Genomic DNA, 26,581 nt, shown 5'->3' on the forward strand with positions numbered 1-26,581 from the left:
TTTTTTTTTTTTTTTAGTAGAGACAAGGTTTCACCATGTTGGCCAGGCTGGTCTTGAACTCCTGACCTTGTGATCCACCCGCCTTGGCCTCCCAAAGTGCTGGGATTACAGGCGTGAGCCACCATGCCCAGCCCCGATTTTGAAATAATTAACAAAGTCAAAATTCCAGTTGCAAATTGTATCTAAGGGTGCATGATTAAATTCCCCTTACAGAATTGTATCATACTTTGCTAGTTTGCTGTTTAATATTAATCATGTTTTCAAGATGACAGCAGAAAAGCTGTCATGCTGTGACTACCACACATGATAATGAAATTTTATACAAATATTTGACTAATGTGTTCAAGCTCCCATGGGCACCTGCTCTAGGGAGGGATAAAGGGGAAGAAGTCACATTTGTCACTAAATGTTTAGAGTAAGACATATGCCCAAATATCTACACTCAATAAGGCAAAAGTGACAGTTACTATAAGAGGAGTGCAAGAAGGCACTGAGGTCATGCCAAGAACAGGATGCTCATCCAGTGGTGTTTTCCAGACAAGGCAGAGACACTAAACCTCGCTTTTAACCAAAGTATTATGTTCAAGCTGAATCAATGCTACAGGTAACTTACCCAAATTTAGTAACCAAACTCCAAATCATGAGCTTTGGACTAGTTAGGTAATTAAAAAAATACCTTTAAAAGCATTCTATTTCCAGATCTCTAATATATAAACAAATCTTAGGCTCAGGAAAATTAACTTAGATCAGTGTTCAAAACCTTAACATTGAATTTAGAAGTGAAGAATAGAAATCTGATCATAAAATATGTATACATTACATATAATTATACATATTTTATATAAAATTATATTAGGGTATACAAATTTTTTTCCTAGAACCTAAACATTTCTATTAATCTGAGGCAGATGGCGTAACAGTAGCAAAGTCTGCAGTAAAAATCCAGAAGCAACTACAAAATGTATTAAAACAATAAATGTTTTCCCATTATATTCCCTTTTAATGTTTCTTAACTTTTTTTTTTTGAGACAAGGTCTTGCTCTGTCACCCAGGCAGTGGTGCGATCACAGCTCAGTGCAGCCTGGACCTCCAGGGCTCAAGTGATCTTCCCACCTCAGCCTCCTGAGTAGCTGGGACTACAGGCACGCACCACCACACCTGGCTAGTTTTTGTATTTTAGTAGAGATAGGGTTTCACCAGATCGCCCAAGGCTGGTCTTGAACTCCTGGGCTCAAGGGATCTACCTGCCTCAGCCTCCCAAAGTGCTATGATTACAAGTGAGAGCCATCACAACCAGCCTATTTCTTAGCTTCTAAAATCATACCTACCACTTATATGGGAAAATAGCTTGTTTTTCATATGTAAAAGATGCTGTGAACATGGGCTAGACAAAACAGAAAAGGTTGGTCTTTCAAACATGGCTGAGTGGTCTTATATGAATGAAAATTATAATACAGCAGAGTGTGATTTTTCAATTGAGATTTATAGACAGAATATACACTTCCCTTGATGAAATTCAGCTGTCCGAGTGAAAATATCTTACACGAATCAGCAATTCTGGACATTACTCCTCCAGCCTTCATTAAGTAGCTAAGAAAAGTGCTGATACAATGAAGTTTCACTGGCTTATAGCAATACTATTTTAGGTGGACTCTGTAATTCTGTCTCTGCATTCGTCTTTCCCCAAAGCTTCTGATACTCTAGCATGAAAATGCCCTCCCGCAATCATCTTCTGAAGCTGGTAAAAAGTAAAATTGGAGTTACCGTTTCCTTTATGTTTGGTTCTTTTGCTTGAACATCCGAATAATCTTGATAAAGCTGTTTTAAATTAGATAAGAAATATGCTGCATTCCTAAGGGAAGACTTTCTCTCTTTAAGTTCATCATATTTTGTTTGTAGTTGTTTCAGCTGTGGCTCTAACCTAAAACAAAAATAAGTGACATATAATAAAATGTACCAGCCTATCGTGTGTGAAAATGAGGTTGTAAGTACACTGAGCGAGTGTGAAGAACCGGGGTTGGCCAACTAGATGACTTGCTTTGGCCCTGAAACTATGAATGTGTAAAAGATTCTGGGTTTCAGTTTAAAATGTAGGAAAAAAAAATCTCTGAAATACAATGCACAATGAATACTTAGCAGTGACATTCACAGAAGAATATTCCTTATAAATGTTGAAATTCATCAAGCCATTCAAGTCTTGGGAACTACTGGATCAAATGTATGTTTGACTAACATTCACGGGCTCGTGCCGGAGGAGCCAGGCACTACAGTCTAACACAGAAACCACGGACAAAAAGCTTTCCCAGTGCTCCTTCCTCTTATCAAATCTTGTCCACTTTCCAAAGTCTAATAAAACCAGTGTAAGACGTTCAGTGCCTGGATGAAAACATGGGACCTTGGGCAAACTGTTTCATCTCTCAATGGCTGAGTTTCTTCACCTATAAAATAAAAAGGTATAACTTGGGTTTTATGGACCAACAAAAAAATGAGGAGCAAAGGCGGCAAATTTTGTATTTTGCCAAATAAAGATTTAAAACACAACTATTCTCTAATTTAATAAAAACGTCTTTTTTTTTTTTTTTTTGAGACGGAGTCTTGCTCTGTCACCCAGGCTGGAGTGCAGTGGCATGATCTCAGCGATTCCCCTGCCTCAGCCTCCCGAGTAGCTGGGATTACAGGCGCCCACTACCATGCCCAGCTAATTTTTGTATTTTTAGTAGAGATGGGGTTTCAACATGTTGGCCAGGCTGGTCTCAAACTCCTGACCTCACTGATCCACCCGCCTCAGCCTCTCAAAGTGCTGGGATTACCGGCATGAGTCACGAAAAGTCTTCCTTAACAATTCTTTACATTGAACAAATGCAGCGCTGGGGAAAACTCACTACTGAGCTGGCAGTCGTGGGCAGGAGTGCCAGATTTGGAGTCAGTCAGCTGACAGTGAATCCTGGCTCCCCCACTACCTAGGGCTGCGCCCGTGGGCAAGTTACCTTCTTGTGCCTTAGGTTTTCATATGGCAAGTTAAAATAATGATAGACCATAGTTTTTCTTATTACACCTTTTCAAAATACACTTCTCAACTTCTAAATTTATATCTAGAAAAGAAACAAAAGCCTGTGCTTTAGGTTTTCATATAGCAAGTTAAAATAATGATAGACCATAGTTTTTCTTATTATGCCTTTTCAAAATATACTTCTCAACTTCTAAATTTATATCTGGAAAAGAAACAAAAGTCAGTCTTTAAAACATGTCTCAGGCCGGGTGCGGTGGCTCAAGCCTGTAATCCCAGCACTTTGGGAGGCCGAGGTGGGCGGATCACGAGGTCAGGAGATCCAGACCATCCTGGCTAACACAGTGAAACCCTGTCTCTACTAAAAATACAAAAAAAATTTAGCCGGGTGAGGTGGCGGGTGCCTGTAGTCCCAGCTACTTGAGAGGCTGAAGCAGGAGAATGGTGTGAACCTGGGAGGCGGAGCTTGCGGTGAGCTGAGATAGCGCCACTGAACTCCAGCCTGGGCAAGAGTGAGACTCTGGATCAAAAAAAACAAAAAACAAAAAAACCCACAAAAACTCATCTCAGTACTCTCACATTGAAGACAAGTGTAACCAGGCACGGCCTGACTATAACTATAACTAACCACTTGTCTCATAGGACTGTGATGATGAGTTAGCATAGAAAGTGTTTAGGGAAGTGCCCTGCCACATAGGAAGCTTGTAAATGTTAGCTTTCCTTATTGTACTTGCCTTTATTTTTCTTATTTTGGTCTGGGTCAATGAAAACCTTACCATAGGCCAGCACCTGTCCAGAGACTCGATTTAGAAACCAACAGATTAGACAACTGCTTTCTCCCCCTTAAACTCCTGTGGCAGTCTCTCTTTTCTTTTTTTTTTTTTTTTTTGAGACACAGTTTCACTCTGTCACCCAGGCTGGAGTGCACGGCAGGATCTTGGTTCCCTGCAACTTTCGCCTCCCAGGTTCAAGTGATTCTCGTGCTTCAGCCTCCCCAGTAGCTTGGATTACAGGTGTGCGCCACCACACCCGGCTAATTTTTGTATTTTTGAGATGGGGTTTCACTATGTTGGCCAAGCTGGTCTTGAACTCCTGATCCGCTCACCTTGACCTCCCAAAGTGCTGGGATTACAGGCGTGAGCCACTGTGCCTGACCTAGCAGGCTCTTTTTAAAAACTTAGTTTTGAATGAGTTTTTTAAAGTTTCAACTTTTAATTATACACATTATTTTCTGATAATATCACTTTCTTTCTCAAGCTATTTTTAAGCTCAGGAACAGACAGCACATCTAGCACTGTTTTATTACCAAGCCTCTAGCTTTCATGACAGCCGTGGCCTCAAAACATACTTGTGGGCTGCCACCTGATGTGCGCTCCAGTCTTCCTAACCAGAAATTGGGGGCAGCCCTGGACTGCAGGGCCTGGTAAGTTCACCTGGCCCACACTTGGGAGTGGATTCACATGCATGCCACTCTAAGGCATACCCTTCGACAATAACAACATAAACAACAACTGTCAACACACAGCACTTACTGCATGCGCCTGTCCCTGTGGCGCACTTTCTATATATGTACTCATCTGATTTCCACAGCACTCTATGTTTTTCACATGTGAGCAAAAGTAACCAAAGACAGAGGCAGAATTGGAGAATACCGAAGTCTAGGTATGATGATGATTATGCCTATATACAAAAGAGGCAACTGAGACACTGGGACATCAAATAACTTGGTCAAGGTTGCGCAGCCAGTAAGTGGCAGAGCTTGGGTACAATCCAAGCAGTTCAAGCAGTTTAATGCATAGATTCTAGAATTCAACCCAGGCAGCTGAATTCTGGAATCTAGGCATTATATCTCTTAAGGCCAGAGCTGAGAAATCTGTGGAGATAGATCAATGTGGAATTCTCCTTTGCCAAAAGGTGGGGCAACTAGGCAACATACCCTGCCTTCACTGAGTATTGGAGCTTGAAGATAACCTGGGCTTTAATACAACACAGCAGCAAGTGTCACTCCCCTAAATGACACATCATAATTACATCCTTTTAGGTAAGTGCTCAAACAGGATTTGATAGTATCTTACCGAAGCAGTTCATCCTGGACTTCAATCATACGCTGCCTTTTCTTTTCGATATCTGAAATCATCTAAGTAACACAATCATTTGTGTTAAAATTAATTTGTAACTGTTTGAGCACTGCCACATATGCTGCCAGGTAATGAAGTGCAGTGGAAAACAAGACAGACCCAATTCTTACCATCACAGACTTTGGTCTAATGGGGAAGACAGATATTACACAGAAACAATATGTATTTACAACCTGTGATATGTGCTATAAAGGAAAAGAAGAGAGAACTCTGGAAAAGAAAAGCAGGGGTATCTACTTTCGAATGACCAGAGGAAAGCAGGAGGAAAGCAGGGGCCAGGTCTTTACTGGACCCTGTGACCTGTAAAGTGAGGAGATTTTATCTAGGCGCACTAGGAAACTATCAAAGCAGGGGAGTGTTGTGATCCACTCTGTATTTTAAAAGGAACATTTCAATATATTTTATTATCTTAATCATCGAGTCACTTTTAGTGACTGACTACCTAATACTCCACTGTTAGACATTCATGTTCCCTTTCGGTAATAAGCAATGCAGAAATGACCAATAAAAGATTAAAACTGAAAGAAAAACAAAAACATCCTAGAGCTTGCAATCACTGGAAGGAAAATGTATGTATTTCAAGTCTAGTTCTATTTTAAATGCAGAGGTGGACTTCCACTCCTGGATTCACCTCTGACGCTCAGAGGCCATTTGGTCCAACCGTTTCCAGGTAAGCAAAGGAGACTCTCGTGTTGGCTGGCTTGTCACCCGCTGCAGACCCAGTGGTGTACAGTTTATAGGTGGTATAGCAATGAAGCAGCAGAGCCAGGACTAGACATGAGGTCTCCTGACCCTTAACCCAGTATTCTTCCCAGGCTGTCCTACCTGGGACAGTTCTTTATTCTAAAAGGTTGTGCTTTTCGACGTCCGCAAAAGCCATAAATATATATTAATATTTATCCATATAAGTGGTCATTTTGGACTTGGTAGTCTTTTAAAAGCTAACTTTGTGACATTAATAAAAGGCTTAAATTTCTGTCTTTAATTATAAAAACAATTATTTTGACACTTGTGCAGCCTTAGGAAACAAAAGTGACTAGGATCCCCATTCCTTACCTTGCATTAATAATACCAACCATGTCAACCACAACATCAACCAAATAAAAGCCTGACAAGATTATGAAATCTACTCACACTCTAAAGGCTGTAAACCCAGAGTCAAGTCTTTACATAACCCTACATGTTAGTATTGACTCTATGACTCTGATCACATACATAATTTACCTTAGCATTCTTCCTTTTCAGATTTTTCAACATCTGGCTTTCTTTAAGCTACACAAAACAAAAAATACATATGTACATTATTTTCCAAAAGTAAATGTTAGTTTCACATGTATCACATTCAGTTTAAAAAGTTATGTGGAATATGAATAGTTCTAATGAGTTTATTACCATACTGCCAACAAATGCAAGCTTTTCTAAGACAACAATATGCTGCTTCAGGATTAGTGAGAAAAACCTTAGACCAAGAAATTCATGTCAGTGAGCTTACCAATTTGATGACTTGTTCTTTAACATTAAAGTAAAATATGTCGATGGCTGCCCTACAAGCTCTAGATTCTGTTCTTTTTCTGTAGAGGAATTAAAAAAAAAAGTCTAAGTACCATGATGGATTTTGAAAGGTGTTTCATTTGCTTAGCATATAAACAAACATGTACATACAATTTGGCATATACTTTTTTTATTTTAAAAATATCTTTCATCTCATTTTTTAATAATTTCAATTTTTTAGATTAAGGGATTTGTTATATGGGCATACTGCATGACACTGAAGTCTGGGGTACAACTGACCCCATCACTCAGGTAGCGAGCATGATACCCAACAGGTTGTGTTTCAGTCCTTGAATCCCTATTCCCTCTAGGAGTCCCCAGGACCCACTGCTGCCATCTTTGTGTCCATGTGTACCCAATGCTTAGCTCCCACTTATAAGCGAGAACACGCAGTATTTGGTTTTCCGTTCCTGCAATAATTCACTTGGGATAATGACTTCCAGCTGCATCCATATTGCTACAAAGGACATGATTTTGTTCTTTTTTAGAGCTGTGCAGTATTCCATGGTCTACATATACCATATTTTCTTTATCCAACCCACAGTTGATGGGCACCTAGGTTGATTCCGTCTTTGCTATCATGGATAGTGCTGTGATGAACATATGAGAGCACCATTTCAACTAACTAAGATTGCAATGTTCAGCCTGAAAAAAATACTGGAAACACGTATCAGCAAAAGAAAAAGAACAAATACATTTTTCCGTAAGCCCTCTGGTACGGGGTCATTTTAATTCCCTGAAACTAAACAACCTCACAGGTGATATCAAGTAAGGTAGAAATGCTTATGGCTAATCCCAGTCTTTTCCTACTACCTGATAGACCCAGCAGATTTTATTCCCTCCCTCTTTGCCTGTTAGCAAAAGGAGGAGCAACTGTGTAACACATTTGGACTAGCCAAAAAGTAGCCATAAATCAGGTGTTAGTTCTTCAGAAACTATAAAACTGACTAAAAGAAACTGCCTCAGGTCTCTGTCGCTGGGGAGAAGAGATCTGGTGGCCAGTCTCTGATTCTTCTGGCTTGGCTCACTCACTCATTAAGATGGCTATTATTTTAAAAAACAGAAAACAACAAGTGTTGGTGATAAAGTACAGAAATAGGAACCCCTGTGTTGCTGGTGGAAATGTAAAACGATATAGTCACTGTGGAAAATAGTATTGGCAGTTCCAAAAAAAACAAAAAATAAAATAAAATAAATTAATTAAACATAGAATTACCACATGATCCAGCAATTCCTCTTCTAGGTATATACACAAAAGAATTGAAAGCATGGGCTTGAATATCAATTGTACATCAATGTGTGTAGCAGCATTATTCACAATAGCCAAAAGGTGGGAACAACTCAAGTGTCCACTGACAGATGAGTGGATAAAGAAAATGTGTTAAAATCATGACCATAGAACAATGTCTCAGTCAACAATGGATGGCACATACAATGGTAGACCCGTAAGACAACAATGGAGCTAAAAATATCTTATCACCTAGTGACACTGTTGCCATCAAAATGTCATAGCACAATGCATTATTCACATACTTGCCACGATGCTGGTGTAAACAAATCTATAGTGTTGCCTAGTTGTGTATATAGTTAGGTATACTACATAATACTTGATAATAAATTACTAAGTGCCCCAAACAGGTATAACATTTTTTATCTTTTTTTTTTTTGAGATAAGGTCTCACTCTGTCACCCAAGTTGGACTGAGTAGTGTGATCATGGCTCACTGCAGCCTCAAACTCCTCGACTCCAGTGATCCTCCTGCCTCAGCCTCCCGTGTAGCTGGGATTACAGGCATATGCCACCATGCCTGCCTAATTTTTAACTTTTTTGTAGAAAATGGGTCTCATTATGTTGCCCAGGCTCATTTTTTATCTTTTATACCATATTTTTACTGTACCTTTTCTATGTTTAGATACACAATTTACCATCATGATACAATTACCTACAGTATTTAATACAGTAACATAGTATTGAATGAACTTGCTGTCCAAGTGTGTATCCTTGGGAGGAACAGGTAACACATCATATAGCCACGGCATGTACTAGGCTACACCATCTAAGTTGGTGTAAGTACACTCTACGTTAACACAATGACAAAACTGCCTCAGGATGCAGTTCTCAGAACACATCCCTGTTGTTAAGTAACATGAATGGGTATTCATATGACTGAATATGACTCCACCTTAAAAAGTAAATTCTGACACATGCTTTGACATGGGTGAGCCTTGAGGACATCATGCTGAGTGAAATAAGACAGTCACAAAAGGACAAATATTGTATGATTCCACTCATATGAGGTACCCAGAGCAGTTAGATTTACAGAGACAAAGTAGAATAGTGATTGCTGGGGGAGGGAGGAATGAGGAGTCATTGCTCAAATGGGTACAAAGCTACCGTTTCATAAGGCTTTAGTTCCAGAGATGGGTTGCTTAACAAGGTGCACACAGTTAACACACAATAAAAAGAAAATATTTCTACACTTCACACCTATCACAATGGCTAAAATAAAAATTAGTGAGAACACCAAACGCTGGCAAGGATGCAGAGAATCTGGATCATACACCATGGAAAACAGTCTCAGTCCCTTACAAAACTAAACATGCAATTACCATATAACCCAACAACTGCACTCTTGGGCATTTATTCCAGAGAAATGGAAGCTCAGGTTCAAACAAAAAAATGTATACAAATGTTCACAGCACTGTGTGTGTAACAGCCCAAAACTGGAAACAACCCAAATCCCTTCAATGGGTGAGTGTCAAACCACGGTGTATCCATACCACGGAATGCGACCTAGCAATGCAGTGGAATGGAATCATACCACAGCTTGGATGAATCTCCAAGGCATTATGCTGAGTGGAAAAAAGCCAATCCCAAAAGGTTGCACACTATAGAGTTTCATTTATATAACATTCTTGAAATGATGAAATGACAGAAATGGAGAACAGGTTAGTGGTTTCCAGGGCTTGGGGCTGTGAGTGTAGCTATAAAAGGGCAACATGAGGACAGAGGGGGCATGAGAACACAAGAATTCTGGCGGTGATGCAATACACAAACCTATACATATGATAAAATCCCTATATTATTCCTCACAACTGCATGTGATTCTACAATTATCTCAAAAGAAGACATTTAATTAAAAAAAATAAAGTTGTAACTTGTTATTACACATTGAACAAAAAAATTCATGAATGAGGTATTTCTATACATGCATGTTCATAGCAACATTATTCACAACAACAGGTGGAAGCAACCCAAGTGTGCACTGATGAATGAATGGAGAAACAGTGAACGGAGGAACGGTCATCTGTGTATACACAAACACAGCCTTAACAAAGAAGGAAATTCTGATGCATGCTATCACACAGATGAGCCTTGAGGACATGCTAAGTGAAATAAGTCAGTCACAAAAAGACAAATACTGGATGGTTCCATTTATGTGAAGTATTCGAAGTAGTCAAATTCATAGAAACAGAAAGTAGAAGGGTGGTTGCCAAGCACTAGAGATGGGGTGAAGAATAGAGCATTGTGATTTAATGGGTACAGAATGTCAGTTGTGCAAGATAAAGAAGTTCTGGAGACTGGTAGCACAACAACATGAATATACTTAACACTACTGACCTGTGCACTTAAAAACACTTAATGGCAAATTTTATGTTATGTGTATTTTAGCACAATTAAAAATTTACATAAGTCCCACTTAAAAAAGAATTTCTAATGTAATATAAATATCAAATCATTATTTTCAGATATTAGAATATTTTTTAAATATAGCCAGTCATCATGGCACATGCCTGTAATCTCAACTACTCTGGAGGCTGAGGTGGGAGGATCCCCTAAACCCAGGAGTTAGAGACTAGCCTGGACAACACAGTGAGAGCCCATCTAAAGAAAGTTTTTTTTTTTTTTTTTTAAATAAGAAAAGCTGGTCAGGCCTCTCCGCATATGGCTTGTAAGGATAAATTGATGGATTCTTTCAACCACAAAGGTGATGGTCTACACAAGACAGCTCTTCCAAATTCTAGCAACTTAAACATCTGGCAAAATTCAATTATTTGAATCAGCTATAGAATATTCTCAGCGTTTGTAATGTTGCATTTCATGGCATACTTCCCTACTTATACATAAACTGCTTATCGTCAGTTTATACTGATATAACAGTGAAGCTATTCAGGTCTGAGTGCTAGGTACAGGATATTAAAAACAGACCCTTAAATAGTTGTTGACTTAATTTTGAAAGAGTGAAGTGTTGCACGTGGCTGAGAACACCACATTGTTAAGGAAACAAAATGAGATCAGTGATTCACCAGAATTCTTATTTGGTATGACAAAAATACAAGGTTATACTGCAATGTTATATAAGTCTAAGAAAAATACTATGCCTCTTCTAAATCATTTCTTATATCAAGAACTTACTGCCCACTGCAGCAACTCAGACCTCTGTCCCTGTGTCCTTACTATCCACTGGGTAGTAAGTTCTTGACATAAGAAATGATTTAGAAGGGGACAATGCCATTTTCCCTAAAACATCAGAAATCTGTAATAAGCTTCCTATAAGAGATTTGTGAATAGGAAAAGGATAACACGAGCAGGATGGTCTTGGGTGTGTTAACTGTGCTAGTTTTAACAGGAAACTGGCTCTGGAATATACAGAAGAGTAAAACAGGTACTTCCCACAATGATAATGATGAATTGGCATGACAGGCTGGCTCCTTTCCCCAAGCTCACCCAGAACTACAGAGGGAATACCACAGAGAAAATGGAGAAAGCTGTGAAAACCGAGGGGGAGGTCATGTAGAGAGGATGACTGCTGTGAGGAGTGGCGCTGTGGCCAGGGCAGGAATAGACAGCTGCGGGAAACTGACTCCTGCCTCTTCCCATCACCAATCTCATCAACAGTGTGCCTGCTCCACCCCCGGTCCCCTGTAGCAACTCAGACCTCGGTCCCTGTGTCCTCATCAAGACTGAAACTGGGGTTGGACTTGTGGGGCCTAGAGAAAAACATGGGAGGCTGACTGACTTTGGGCAGCTGTTTCCCCACCCTTCCCCAGTCAAACCCTCAGGCTGGAGAATGATGACCCACAGAGTCCATCTTTTCTTCCTGCTGCTCCTCTCTGGAGGGCGAGGAGTGAAGTACTGACCTGACAGGCTGTTTTGTGAGATGAGTAGCTGAGGCTGCCCGCCCTAGGGCTTACCCCACCCCCTGCACTCACAGGCACTAACAGAGACTGGAGTTTGGCCTTCTTCTATAGATACTGTCTGACAGAAGGGGACAGGTCCACGGGAAAATAAGCTCAGAGAATGGAATAACAAGATGCTGGAGGAACTCAACCATTTCAAAAGGAAAACACATATTATATCCGGAACCTTACCAGAAGCAGGTATTTTAGAATAGCTGATTCAATAATTTGAAATTAACCCAACAGATATTCTAAGGAAGATATTAGCAGCATAAAACACGAATACAAGACACAAAAAAAGCAGCAGAAATAGCTGGACATGATGGCTCACACCTGTAATCCCAGCACTTTGGGAGGCAACAGTGGCTGGATCACTTGAGGTCAGGAGTTAGAGACCAGACTGGCCAACATGGTGAAACCCCGTCTCTACTAAAAATACAAAAATTAGCTGGGTGTGGTGGTGGGTGCCTGTAATCCCAGCTACTTGGGAGGCTGAGGCAGGTGAATCGCTTGAACCTGGGAGGTGGAGGTTGCAGGGACTGAGACTGCGCCATGGCACTCTAGCCTGGGTGACAGAGTGAGACTCCATCTCAAAAAAAACACAAAAAACAGAAAACAAAAAACAAATATAATAGAGAACTCAACAGATGGGACAAATGGCAGACTGGATATTTCTAAGAATAAATTAGAAAATCTAATTTCTTAGATTGAGGAAATCTCCCAGTGAATGAAGCAAAGGATAATAAGATAACAGAAAAGAAAATTAGGATAAAAATATTTTAAATTCTTAGAATTAAAAAAAGTAATTTGTTCAGTAGCAATAGATTAAAAAAAAAATTTTAAAAACCTTGGAATGAAAAGGTCAGGTTCAATATAGTGAAATTTAAGAATATCAAAGAAACAAAATAACAGTTCAGAGAGCTAAACAACAGATCACATTCAAAGAAAAAAGAATTAGATAGACATCAAATTTTCCAAAAGCAACACTCGATGTAAAAGAATATAAAGTTTCCAAAGTATTTAAGAAAATAATTTAGAACATAAAATATTATATCCAGCTAAGCTGTCATTCAAATTCAAGTATAATAAAAATAATAAATATAATAATAAATAATCAGAAGGTTTAGAAATAATAAAAATAATCAGAAGGTTTAGAAGTTTTGCAACATAAAGAGCCACACTGTGGTGTTGGATGAAATATTTAAATAAGAGAAAATACTTATCTACAGGATATTGCAAGAAAATATCTGAGATAAAAGTGATCAAATACCTAAGTAAATTTTGTTATTGTCTTAAAAACAGAGACAAACACACACAACAGAAGGGGAAATTCTATCTACCTTAATTTAGAATTAAAGGTGGTGTTATAAATACAATTTTTTTAAGTTAAAAAAAATTCAGAACATCAAAAAGTAGAATAAAAACGTTAAAGAAGTAACAATATATTAACATATTGTTCAAGATATATCAATAATTACAATAAATGTTAATGGACTAAACTCAAGAGTTGAAATTCAAGGACTGATACACTGGATTTAAAAAGACTAATAAAGAAATTAAAATTTAAGGTAGCAAAAAGGTTGGAAGTAAAAGAAATTAAAAAAGAATGTAAAATCTGGCCGGGCGCAGTGGCTCACGTCTATAATCCCAGCACTTTGGGAGGCCAAGGTGGGCAGATCATGAGGTCAGGAGATCAAGACCATCCTAGCCAACATGGTGAAACCCTGTCTCTACTAAAAATGCAAAAATTAGCTGGGCATGTTGGCACACACCTGTAGTCCCAGCTACTTGGGAGGCTGAGGCAGGAGAATTGCTTGAACCTGGGAGGTGGAGGTTGCAGTGAGCCGAGATCTAGCCACTGTACTCCAGCCTGAGGACAGATCGAGACTCCATCTCAAAAAAAAAAAAAAATTCTGGCAAATGCTAGCAAAAGAAAACTATGATGCATATTAGTATCAGATAAAATAAATCTTAAGACAAAGTATGTTTAGGAATAGAGTGTGTGACCAACTAAAATGTTCAATCTGCAAGACAGAGCAATTTTACACAAGATTTTCCTAATAGTCTCTGAACACATACAGCACAAATGAATAGAAGTACCAAGAAATACTGAACATAGATCCAATAATTAGAGTCTATCTAGATGCAATGATTTGAAATTCCACACAGATCATGTACCAGGTCATGAAGAAAGCCTCAAAATTAAAAAAAAAAAAAAAAAAAAAAAAAAAAGTATCACCAGACCATGATCTTTGACCACAACATATTTAAGATAGAAGGTTAATACACAAATATAAATTTAAAAGTCTACATATTGGGACATTTAAAAACATATGAATTCTTCAAAGAATTAAAGAGACAATTATAATAAATGTAAAAATATCTAAAACAATGACAATGAAAATAGTACATAACAAAAACTGTATGATGAGCAAAAACAGTGCTTCAAGGGAAATTTATCAGGTAAATATACCACATCATCAAAAGACTTACTTATGCTCTAGGTGGGTTTTCTCAAATTCAGGCAAAACAATATTCAACTCCTTGATGTCACTGGTTTTCATTCCTTCTGGACACCAAACGTGCACAGTGTCAGAAGTATCTAGAATATTAAGATAAGTTAACATGCTGGTTAATTCATATTTTGGCTGTCGGTCCAGGGTTCTGAAAGCCTGCCACAAAAATAGTCTCACCAAATTGTAAAAGATAGCTACAGCTGAACAATCAGAGAGGAGGCGCCGTACTCACTTCTTATCCCTGTGCACAGTCTTGTAAACCCCTACATACACTTTCACTTTAACTGCTATTTCGCTGGTTCTCCTACTTTTGCTAAAGCAACCAAAAGCATTGTTGCCTTTTAATCACCTTACTGTATCTTTATTTAGTAGTGTGCTGTTATTTAACATCACTGGGGATAAGCTCTTCATTGTTAGCTGTATCTTCTGAATTTTAATCTATCTGATAGGCCCCTTATAGGATACAGCAAGATTACTCAGTGTATTAATTTAAATAATTGTAGTAATATACAGTACTATACCAGACGGGGATCTGAAGACAGACTTTGGTTCTAGTTTGAGCTTCTTTCTTACTAGTCATAAGATCTCAGGCAAGTCAGTTAACCTTCCAGAGGCCGTTTCCTCAATGATAAATGGAATAAAAGAATGCTCTCTCTTTTATTATGAGACTCAAGCAAGAAAATATCTGTGAATGCATTTACAAAAACTATAAATTACTATACATCTGTAAGGTGTTATTATCAATTTCCAAAGCATACCCCAATTTTTTTTTCTTTAAAAATTTTTTTTGAGACAGGGTCTCACTCTGTTGTCCAAGCTGCGGCACAGTAGCATGCTCAGCACTCATTACAGCCTCGAAGTCCTAGGCTCAAGTGATCCTCTCACCTCAGCCTCCCAAACAGCTGAGACTACAAGTGTACGCCACTATGCCTGGCTAGTTTTGAAAATTTTTTGTAAAGGTGGGGTCCCACTATGTTGCCCAGGCTGGTCTTGAACTCCTGGGCTCAAGCAGTCCTCTCACCTCAGCCTCCCAAAGTGCTGGGATTACAGGTGCACCCAGCATGCTCGGCCCCCAGTGTTTTGTATGTTCACAGAAGCCACTGGCAGGAAAGTCTACTCCTCTTCCATAATTAATTCTTTGTTTAATACTGCAAAACTGACAAACATACTGAGCGTTTGTCTCCAGATTCACAATGACCTGAGTGCAACTCTTGGCTCTGGTGGATTAGTAACAGCCACCAATTCTTTCCCACTCTTCCCTACTTCTATTCCCTTGAATCTGGGATAGGCCCCTATAACTGGCTTGATCAACAGAGCACGAAGGAGTGAAAGGCCAAGTCTCAGGGTATCTGCAGCTTCTGCTTTACACCTCCTGCAATGCTCCCTCTAGGACATCAACTGTCACATGAAATTCTGACTACCGAACAACAGGCAAGCCCAAGCTAGCCACTTAAAAAGAGGTCACATGCTGGAGGAACAAGGCACCAGATAGATGAAAAGAGTCATCTTAGACCTTCCACCCTAGCTCAGCCATTAAACGAACAGAATTGCCCAAAGCAAAACTGTAAGCAAATAAAATGATGACCGTTGTCAATCAGGGGCTGGCAAACTTCAGTGAAGTGCCAGATGGTAACTACTGTTGGCTTCATGGGCCAACTGTTCAACTCTGCCATTGTAGTGTGAAGGCAGCCACAAACAATCCACAGAAGAGTGAATCTGGCTGTGATCCAATAAAAGTTCATTTTCAAAAACAGGCAACGGACTAAATTTGAATTGTAGATATAGATTTTTTTTTTTTTTTTGAGACAGTTTTGCTTTTGTTGCCCAGGCTGAACTCTGCTTCCCAGGTTCAAGTGATTTGCCTATCTCGCCCTCCCGAGTAGCTGGGATTTACAGGCATGTGCCACCATGCCTGGCTAATTTTTGTATTTTCAGTAGAGACGGGGTTTCACCATGTTGGTCAGGTTGGTCTCGAACTCCTGACCTCAAGTGATCCACCTGCCTTGGCCTCCCAAAGGGAGGTGTAAGCCACGGTGCCCGGCCTACACATAGTTTTTAGATTAGTAAGTTTTAAGGTAGTTTGTTAGGCATTAATACACCCAAAACACTGGCTGAACCCACTTATGGCTGTGTAAGCTCAGACAAGTTTTTTAACCTAAGACCTCAATTTTCTCACCTGTAAAAATGGGGGAAATAATATCTATACTTCATAGGTTTATTATAAGAATGAGAGAGAAGATAACATTAAACACTCAGTATAATGACTGGCACATAGTAAATACTTTGCTGTCTTTGTTGCTACTAATTTATAAAATAGAAACGGTAGGAACAGAAGTTAGTAAAAAGTATTCCAATAATACTTCCAGGCCAGACCCATAACACTGTTACCCACAATTCTGCCACCACCCCAATATACATAAATCCCTACTCACCTAAACTCAGCTCACCATGACTTTTAGAAAAACCAGTAATCTGCAAAAAGTAATTCTGCATTTATTGATTGATTGATTGAGACAGAGTCTCGCTTTGCTGCCCAGGCTGGAGTGCAGTGGCACGATCTCAGCTCACTGCAAGCTCTGCCTGCCGGGTTCACGCCATTCTCCTGCCTCAGCCTCCTGAGTAGCTGGGACTACAGGTGCTGCCACCACACCCGGCTAATTTTGTATTTTTGGTTAGAAACAGGGTTTCACAGTGTTAGCCAGGATGGTCTGGATTTCCTGACCTCGTGATCTGCCCGCCTCAGCCTCCCAAAGTGCTGTGATTACAGGCATGAGCCACTGCACCCAGCCTAGTTCTGTGTTTATAAAAGACAGTATCTAAAAATAAAATCTTCCTTAAGTTCTCAGGACCAACAGTTTCTTTTTTTAAGTTTAATTAAGAACTGTATATCCAAGCTATCTACTCTTACTGAACATAACATTTATTTTGGCATCAGAATTGATCTATGATGAGTTATTTTATACATGAGAACATTTATATATGCATAATATAAATATGCATAATAAAAGGGATGCCCATAGGACCACGGTACAACTTAAGGAGAGCACTGGTCAGGTGCGGTGGCTCATGCCTATAATCCCAGCACTTTGGGAGGCTGAGGTGGACATATCACCTGAGGTCAAGAGTTCAAGACCAGCCTGGCCAATATGGTGAAACCCCTTCTCTACTTAAAAAAAAAAAAAATCAAAAAATTAGCCAGGGCGTGGTGGCAGGCGCCTGTAATCCCAACTACTCAGGAGGCTCAGGCAGGAGAATCGCTTGAACCTGGGAGGCAGAGGTTGCAGGAAGCCGAGATCGCGCCACTTCACTGCAGCCTGGGCGACAAGAGCAAAACTCGGTCAAAAAAAAAAAAAAAAAAAAGAGAGAGAGCATTAATAAGACACTGGAAGCACTCTGCGTACCTGACTCCAATGCCTTCTGAACTTTGTGTTTATCATCATATTACTCTTTGTTATAATTTTATTGCACACAAATATATTCCTAAACAATGTGGAGTTTAGAATGTTTTTGACCTTTTTACAATTGCTTATGCACCAGTAAAAGTTCTGCTTTTGTATTCCACTCCATATGTGTACAGCAATTTATCTATCAATTCTAATGTGATAAGTTGTTTGCAGTATTTTGCTAGCATGAAAGACAATGCTAAGAGCACTCATACACATGATACACAGATACGTTCAAGAATTCCTCTAGTAAATACACCCACCAGCAACTGCTAGGTTTCAAAGTCTGCATATTTTTTCAACTTTGCCAGAGAATGGCCAAAATTATTTTCAAAGTGCTTATATCTCTTCATATCTGCAGTGATTAAGGATCTCCACTGGCGACATCCTCATTAAATATGGACTCTTGAGAGGCTAAAATATGTGCCAAACTAGGAGGTGCAAAAGAGTGTCTCACTGTAGCTGTGAATTTAAATTTCTGTGATTAGGAATGCACTCCCTCCAAATTTTACTATTTCCTCTTCTGTAAAAATGTTGGTGTCATCTGCCCATTTTTCTACTAAGTTGTATTTTTATTAATACTCCTAAAAATTGTCCAATTTTACCTGTCATATTTAAGCCTTCAATTCAGAACTTTTTTTGTGTGCTGCAAGTCAGAGGCAGTCTCATTTCATTTTTCTACAGGGAAACACTGTCACAGAACCACCTTTCCCCACTGACTAGCAGTCAACATTTTTGTCATACATTCATCAAGTTTCCATATATGCAGGGTCTCTTCTCTGGTCTATCTTTTGGTGTCACTGTCCCTAAGATTAGGATTAAATGTCTGTTAGACCAGGGGTCCCCAAGCCCCCGGCCACAGACCGGTATGAGTTTGTGGCCTGTTAGGAACTGGGCCACACAGCAGGAGGTGAGTGGCAGGGTGGCAGGGCGAATGACCGCCCGAGCTCCACCTCCTGTCAGAGTAGTGGTGGCATTAGACTCTCATGGGAGCACAAACCTCATTGTGAACTGCACATGCGAGGGATCTAGGTTGTGAGCTCCTTTTGGGAATCTAACGCCTGATGATCTGAGGTGGAACAGTTTTATCCCAAAACCATCTCCAATCCTCGTCCATGCAAAAATTGTTTGCCATGAAACCAGTCCTGGGTGCCAAAAAGTTTGGGGACTGCTGTGTTAGACCTGCCTATAAAACTATATAGAATTGAGGAGTTTTTGTTAGTTTAATAGAAAAATTTAAAACTAGTGTTTGAATTTGATAGTTACAGGATTATTTCAGTTTTCTTCTTCAAAATCCAGCTTCATTAGCCTTGCATTTTTCTAGATATTTATGTGTTACAATATGGGGGAGAAGAGGATATCTCCTTTTCCTCTATTTTGGCGGGGTGGGTGGATTCACTTTCAAATTTTTGTTTTTAATTGACACATAGTAATTGTACATATTTATGGGTACAGTGTGATGTGTCAATACATATATGTATTGTCTAAAAAATCAAATTAGGGCATTCAGCATATCCATCACCTCATACATTTATCATTTGTTTGTGGTAAGAAGACTAAAAATCCTCTCTTCTAGCTGTTTTGAAACGTGTAACACTGTTAACCATAGTCACCCTACTGTGCAAGAGAACACCTGAACTTATACCTCCTATCTAACTGTAACTTTGTACCCGCTGACCAGCCTCTCCCTCTCCCCGCTCCCCACTAGCCTCCCCTATCTATTTTAAATTTATTCACATGAAGTTGTTCATTATATTCTTAGTAACATTTAAACTGTGCATTTAAACATTTAAACCTCTGGTAGGAGTATAAAATTATGTTATACAACCACTTTGGGAATGCAGTTTGCAAAGTTTGGCAGTTTCTTGTAAAATTAAACATATGCCTACCCTATGACTCAGCAACTTCACTCCTTTTTATTTACCCAAGAGAAATGAAAACATATGTTCACAAAGAAATGTGTATAAAAATGTTCACTGGCTGGTTGCAGTGGCTCACACCTGTAATCCCAGCACTTTGGGAGGCCAAGGCGGGTGGATCATGAGGTCAGGAGATTAAGACCATCCTGGGCAACGTGGTGACACCCCATCTCTACTAAAATACAAAAAATGAGCCGGGCGTGGTGGCGTGGGCCTGTAGTCTCAGCTACTCAGGAGACTGAGGCAGGAGATTTGCTTGAACCTGGGAGGCGGAAGTTGCAGTGAGCTGAGATCAAGCCACTGCACTCCAGCCTGGCAACAGAGCAAGACTCAGTCTCAAAGAAAAAAAAAAGTTCACAGCTGCTTTATTCAAATAGCCAAAACCTGAAAACAACTCAGTTGTCCATCAGTAAGAGACTGGATCAGCTGTGGTGTAATCATACAGTGGAATAAGCTCAGTAATAAAAATGATACCAAACAACATAGATGGATTGCAAAAAAACTACGCCGAGTGAAAGAGGCCTTACACAAAAGAGTACACACTATGAGATTCCATCTACACAAAATCCCAGAACAGGCAAAACTAACCCATGGCAGAAAAAACGTCCCTGAAGCCACTGCCTCCGGAGATATGGGGTGGGGACTGACATGAAAGAGGCATGGGAGAACTTTCTGGAGTAAAGACTTCAGATGTTGACAGCGGCTTGAGTTACACATTGTACTGCATGTACATTTTACATTCAAAGAAAAAACTGTAAACACAATGAACTCCAGTTAATCATGTGCATACTTAAGTATTCCAGAGGAAGTACTGATGTCTACATTATTTTAAAATGCCTTAAAAACTGGATTAATGGATTAATACTTGCTTTACTACCTAATAAAGTAAATAATAAAATGTTAACTGTAAAATCTAAGTAGTGGGTATATGAATATATAAATTTTTTTCCACCTTAGTTGTATGCTGAAAATTTTCATGACAAAATGTTAGAAAAAAATGTTACTTCAAAGTCACATATTCCTAATTTTTAAAAGTGGCAATTTTATGTACTTAAAATTTACAACTATAACAAATTAAGAATAGGGTCTTATTTCTCTCATGAAATTCCTGAATGAGTGACAAAATATAAAACATCATTCTCTACCTGAGCCTACGGCTTTACTTCTTGATTTCTTCTTTTTGCCATGAGACATCTTCCCTTTTTTCTGAGTTTTCTACAAAAAAAAAAAAAAAAGCATTAAGGTTTTAAGAAGTTTTCTTTCTCTTAAAACATAAGGATTAAGACTGTTACCAAACTGTCATTCAATATTTTAGCTGAGCATAGTGGCTCATGCCTGTAATCCCAGCACTTTGGGAGGCTGAGGTAGGCAGATCATTTGAGGTCAGGAGTTCCAGACCAGCTTGGCCAACATGGTAAAACCCCACCTCTACTAAAAATACAAAAATTGCCAGGGTGTGGTGGCACATGCCTGTAGTCCCAGCTACTGGGGAGGCTGAAGCAGAAGAACTGCTTGAACCTGCGGGGAGTCAGAGGTTGCAGTGAGCTGAGATTGCACCACTGCACTCCAGCCTGGGTGACAGAGCGAGACTCCACCTCAAGAAGAAAAAAACACTTTAGCTACAATTCTCATTTAGTTCTAAAACAGATTAGTTATATAAATTATCTACATTAATATAAGGAAGCACTGCAAACAAAACCATCACAAAATAAGAGCAAATAAAACTTTCAGTTGACTTATAACAATTGTTGCCTTGATGGAAAACTTGAACTTTTATTACTTAAGATAATAACATGTGGAATCAGCTCAAATTTCTGTTCCAGCTACGGTGAAGTAACAGCTTCCAAACTAGCTCGCTTGCCATAAACAACCATAAAATGGGGGAAGGGGGTGGCAATTTTATTCAGGTATTGGACAATAGGCAATACAAGACTGAGTTCCAGGAGAAAGGGGAAACTTGGAAGGTGAACCCTATGACTACCATCCCCACTCCACACACACAGAGTTTCTAAATGGGGTATAGTGAGCTGAAGTCTAAGCAGGACATGACAATCCTACCCAGCTGAGAGGCACTTGGAATAAGCTGCTCAGGAGAGCACAGGTGCCTGTGGAGCGGGGGTCCTAAGAGGCCTTGTCTAAGTACTGCCCATGTGCCGGGTGAGACCACATAAAGCCTACCAGAAAACGCTATCATGAGGATAACAACATAGTTGATAATGAAGGACAAGCAGCATTGGGGGCACAGGACAAGGTAAATGTACATGGGAAAGAGGCAACTCACGGCTCATCAGAAACCATGGCGACCAGAAGACAACAGAATGGTATGAAGAGCTAGGGAATAAATCTGTCAACTCAGAATTCCACAGCCAGTGAAATATCCTTCAAAAACAGAGTTGAAATAAAAACACTTCCAGATAAACAAAATCTGAGAGAATTTGTCACCAGCAGACCTGCCATGAAAGAAATGCTAGAAGATATTCTGTAGGCTGATGGAAAAAGATAACAAATGGAAACTAGTATCTATAGGCAGGCAATCAGTGAACTGGAGAGAGGAACTGGTAGAAGACTACAGAGCTGCTGCTTCTCATATTTTTTTTAAAAAAACAACTCTTTCAAGCAGAAATGACAATACCATAAGGTTAGATTTGTAACACAGAAGTAAAACATGACAAAACAGCACAGAGGATGGGGATGGATAAATAGAATTATACATAATATTGTTACGTAATTACATTTATGTAGTGGGAGGTAGTTAATTGTCAAGTAGAATGTATGAAGTGATAACACACTGATTCTAAATAGACTTTGCTAATTTAAGGATGTACATTTTTAACCCAGGAGCAACCACTGAAACAAATTTAAAAAGGTATAGCTAAGAAGTCAATAGAGAAAATAAAATGGAATACAAAAACAACGTTCAACTAATCCAAAATGAGTTCTAAGAGAGAGAGAAAACAGGAGCAAATGGAAAACAGAGTATGGTAGATGTGAACCTCACCATATTTAAAATTACATCAAAAGTCAATGGACTTGGCCGGGCGCGGTGGCTCAAGCCTGTAATCCCAGCACTTTGGGAGGCCGAGACGGGCGGATCACGAGGTCAGGAGATCGAGACCATCCTGGCTAATACGGTGAAACCCTGTCTCTACTTAAAAATACAAAAAACTAGCCGGGCGACGAGGCGGGCGCCTGTAGTCCCAGCTACTCAGGAGGCTGAGGCAGGAGAATGGCATAAACCCGGGAGGCGGAGCTTGCAGTGAGCTGAGATCCGGCCACTGCACTCCAGCCTGGGCGGCAGAGCAAGACTCCGTCTCAAAAAAAAAAAAAAAAAAAAAAAAGTCAATGGACTTTTAGCAGAAGTTAAAAAAAATACCTCCTCTAAGTAACTGATAGATCAAGCAGACCATCCCCCATCACCAAAAACAAGAGTAAGGAGACAAAATCTCTGAACTACACTTGACCTCAACTGACATTTACAGAACACAACTGCAAATTCAAGTGCACATGGGATGTTTACCAAGACAGATCAACAACAGAGATCATAGTTTGGTTCAATTTGTGTAAAGACAGGAAATAAAAATAAGAATATACATTCATATTTGTTTACATGTACAAAAGGAAATTTGAAGGATATAAGAAAGTATAAGGTTACCTGTGTGTATGTTTAGCAGGTGGAAAGGTGAAGAAGACAGGGTAGCAGGGACAACTTACTATACTTCAAAAAGTTTTCAAACATGAGCATATTTTATTTATTCAAGTAAGCCCAAATGAATTAATCACATATTAAGAACTTGACCAAAAGATATTATATGTCAACAATTTTAGAACCAATAAGACCCAGAATTCTTTGTTTTTTGAGACTGAGTCTCACTCTATTGCCCAGTATAGTGGCACGGTCTCAGCTCACTCCAACCTCTGCCTCCTGGGTTCAAGTTGATTCTCCTGCTACAACCTTCTGAGTAGCTAGGATTACAGGCAGGCACAACCACACCCGGCTAAATTTTGTATTTTTAGTAGAGACGGGGTTTTGCCATGTTGGCCAGGCTGGTCTCAAACTCCTGACCTCAGGTGATCCGCATGCCTTGGCCTCCCAAAGTGGTAGGATTACAGGCATGAGCCACCGCATCTGTCCTAAGACCCAGAATTCTTATCAGCAGTTTTTTTTCTAAGGAAATGATCTAAGGAATGCACGAATATTTAGCTACAACAAAATTCATCAAAGCACTTATAATTTTTTAAATAGCAATTCTTCATTAGTAAGAGATTAACTATGGCATGTCATGAACAGAATGTTACGCATTGTTGAATACTTAATAACAAGTATATGGTCTCAGGGTAATTAAAGCTCACTGAAACGACTGAACAGCATAGACCAAAAAACATGGTTATTTTGGGTTATGGAATTATAGGTGATTTTATCTTCTTTTCCATATCTTCTAGTTTTTTTTTTAAGACGGAGTCTTGCTCTGTCACCCAGGCTGGAGTGCAATGGTGCAATCTCAGCTCACTGCAACCTCCGCCTCCTGGACTCAAGCGATTCTCCTGCCTCAGCCTCCTGAGTAGCTAGGATTACAGGCATGTGCCACTGCATCCAGCTAATTTTTGTACTTTTAGTAGAGATGGGGTTTCACCACGTTGCCCAGGCTGGTCTTGAACTCCTGACCTCAGGTGATCCCCCTGCCTCGGTCTCCCAAAGTGCTGGGATTACAGGCGTGAGCCACTGCACCCGGCCATACCATCTAGATTTTCTAAAACAAACATTTTTATTACATTAAGGAAAATATAAAATTTATCTTTGAAAAGATATGAAGGAAAGAGAAAATGCTTCATTTTCTTCCCCAAAATTTTTCAATAAACCTTTTTTGCTCTCCTTGGGGATGGCTGACATTCTTACCGATTGACTTTCTATTGCCAGGTTCTCTTTTTCAACAGAGGGCTGAGCACTAAGGGGTCCTGTCTTTTTAGAAGTGACCGACTCAGCTGCTTTCTCTGAAAGTTCTGAAGATGCTGTGGTTGGAATAACCTCATGACGCTGTGTATTTGTTTTCTCTGCTGATTTAACTTTTCTTCTCGTATCACTTCCTTCAGTGCTTTCAGAGTCATCACTAATGGGCTTGAGCTTTCTTCCTGGCTGTGTAAAAGAAAAAAACAGCACTACTTATTTAGAAAATAGAAATGCTTATAATTCTTACTGTAATAGTAGAAAACCATATATACAGTCCACATTACTCACTTCTAAACTTCAAAACTGAACATAATAGGAAGACAGCAACATAATTAATGGATAGGACAGGAAACCTAAATCAAAGGTTACGATTAACACTCCCAACAATTCACTCTGCCTTTTAAAATCACGACCTAACCACAGTACAAGAATGCTATGAAAACTGACAAAGTACATAGAGATGTGAGACCTCTTTAATGAAAAACACTTCAGATACAAAAATATTTTGTTTTTTACTATAAAAGTATATTCTAAAAATAGAACTTTATGAAAAATGTTGCTACGGAATATTTTCTCTATTTGCATCCAATCTAAAGAGGAAATGAAATATTTCACAGAACATTTTCTCTATTTGAATCCAATCAAACTATATTACAAATTAAAATAGAAGAGCGAATACTCCTACATACCTTTTTTGCACTAATTTTTACAGATTCAATTTCACTTGCTTCATTTCCAGAAGTGTCTGAACTGTAAAAAGTACAAGTCATCAATATCTTGTACACATTCCATTTATATTCGCATGTCTTCTCTAACTTGCTCATCCAACACGAAAACAGACTCAATTTAATGAGGAAATATCCTACTTGTCACATACAAGCCTGCCATGTTCCCAGGTTTACTGCTGCCTCCCACGTCATCCCATACCCAGGCCACATGAGTTTATCCCAGGCAAGCAAGTAACCTGTTCCATTACTGCAGCACCTGTGGTGATGTCTGAGAACTACACTTTTCTCCAAGTTACCAGTCCCAGGCATATGGGCCATCATTTGTACTAAAAGCTAATCCACTAGGCCCATCCTTAGGTGATAGAAAAGGGAACACCTTTTATCCTTTAAAAAGGAAAAAAATAGTCCTAACTTCTGATGGGATATGAAAATTCATCTTTTCATTCTGTTCAATACAACAAATTTATTTAACACCAACCTCAAAATACAAAGTACAGTGAATAAAATTACTTTAAAATTGAGAGGTTTTCCTTCAAAGGGTTCACTGTCTAGTAGGAAGGCCAAAGATAGTGCAGAGTGATGACCTGGCAAGCACCTGACAGAGAAGATGATGTGGAGACACGGCTTGGGTATTAGGAAAGGCATCACAGTTATGACACTTGGCGGTGACTGGTAAAAAACTTTTTTCAGGAAAACAAGTGTGGAGAAGGACATTTAAAGCAGATGGAAAAGTTAATGTAAAAGCATGGTGGTGTAGAACAGCCCGGCACGTTCAAGAAACGTGTAACAGAGCACGGATAAAATGTATTTTCTAAGAGAAGATAACAAACGCTCGGGAAAAGCCAAAGGCTATGACTGAAGGGCTGCAGGGTACCCACATGGGCATGCTGCATGGATCTCCTATGGTCAGCGCCAGCCTCCAGCGGCAGTGTCTTCTAGATCCACTGCAGCACTTTCTGGATCCACTGCAGCATCTGGGCAGAGGCTACAGCTGTGGGCAGTCTTTAGCCAACAAGTAAGTACAGCAAGGGTATGGGGCCTCAACGTTTCTGCCTGATACAGGCCAGGCCTCCTTTTAACAGTCCTCACTCTTCCAGAGCTCTGCAGTGGCTTGTTCAGAACTGTAGGCACTGCAGTGCAATTTGAGGCCATCT

The 26,581-nt window shown here is 39.5% G+C and overlaps 1 protein-coding gene across 6 annotated transcripts in view; it reads right to left on the minus strand.

The window, feature by feature from the left end:
* CENPU (centromere protein U) overlaps positions 1-26,581 on the minus strand; it is a 43,852-nt gene that overhangs the window by 2,088 nt on the left and 15,183 nt on the right. The window contains exons 5-12 of one of the 6 annotated variants that reach the window (XM_033215821.1): positions 25,389-25,449; positions 24,649-24,885; positions 20,900-20,969; positions 14,370-14,478; positions 6,638-6,716; positions 6,370-6,417; positions 5,083-5,144; positions 1,765-1,921 (exon numbers count right to left, since the gene is read on the minus strand). In XM_033215821.1, the coding sequence (XP_033071712.1) occupies positions 1,765-1,921; positions 5,083-5,144; positions 6,370-6,417; positions 6,638-6,716; positions 14,370-14,478; positions 20,900-20,969; positions 24,649-24,885; positions 25,389-25,449 (823 nt within the window). The other 5 variants (XM_033215826.1, XM_033215825.1, XR_004438239.1 and 2 more) reach the window with 5 other exon arrangements.

This window comes from Trachypithecus francoisi, unplaced genomic scaffold (assembly GCF_009764315.1).
Source record: "Trachypithecus francoisi isolate TF-2019V2 unplaced genomic scaffold, Tfra_2.0 Lachesis_group1, whole genome shotgun sequence".
Taxonomy (NCBI): domain Eukaryota; kingdom Metazoa; phylum Chordata; class Mammalia; order Primates; family Cercopithecidae; genus Trachypithecus; species Trachypithecus francoisi.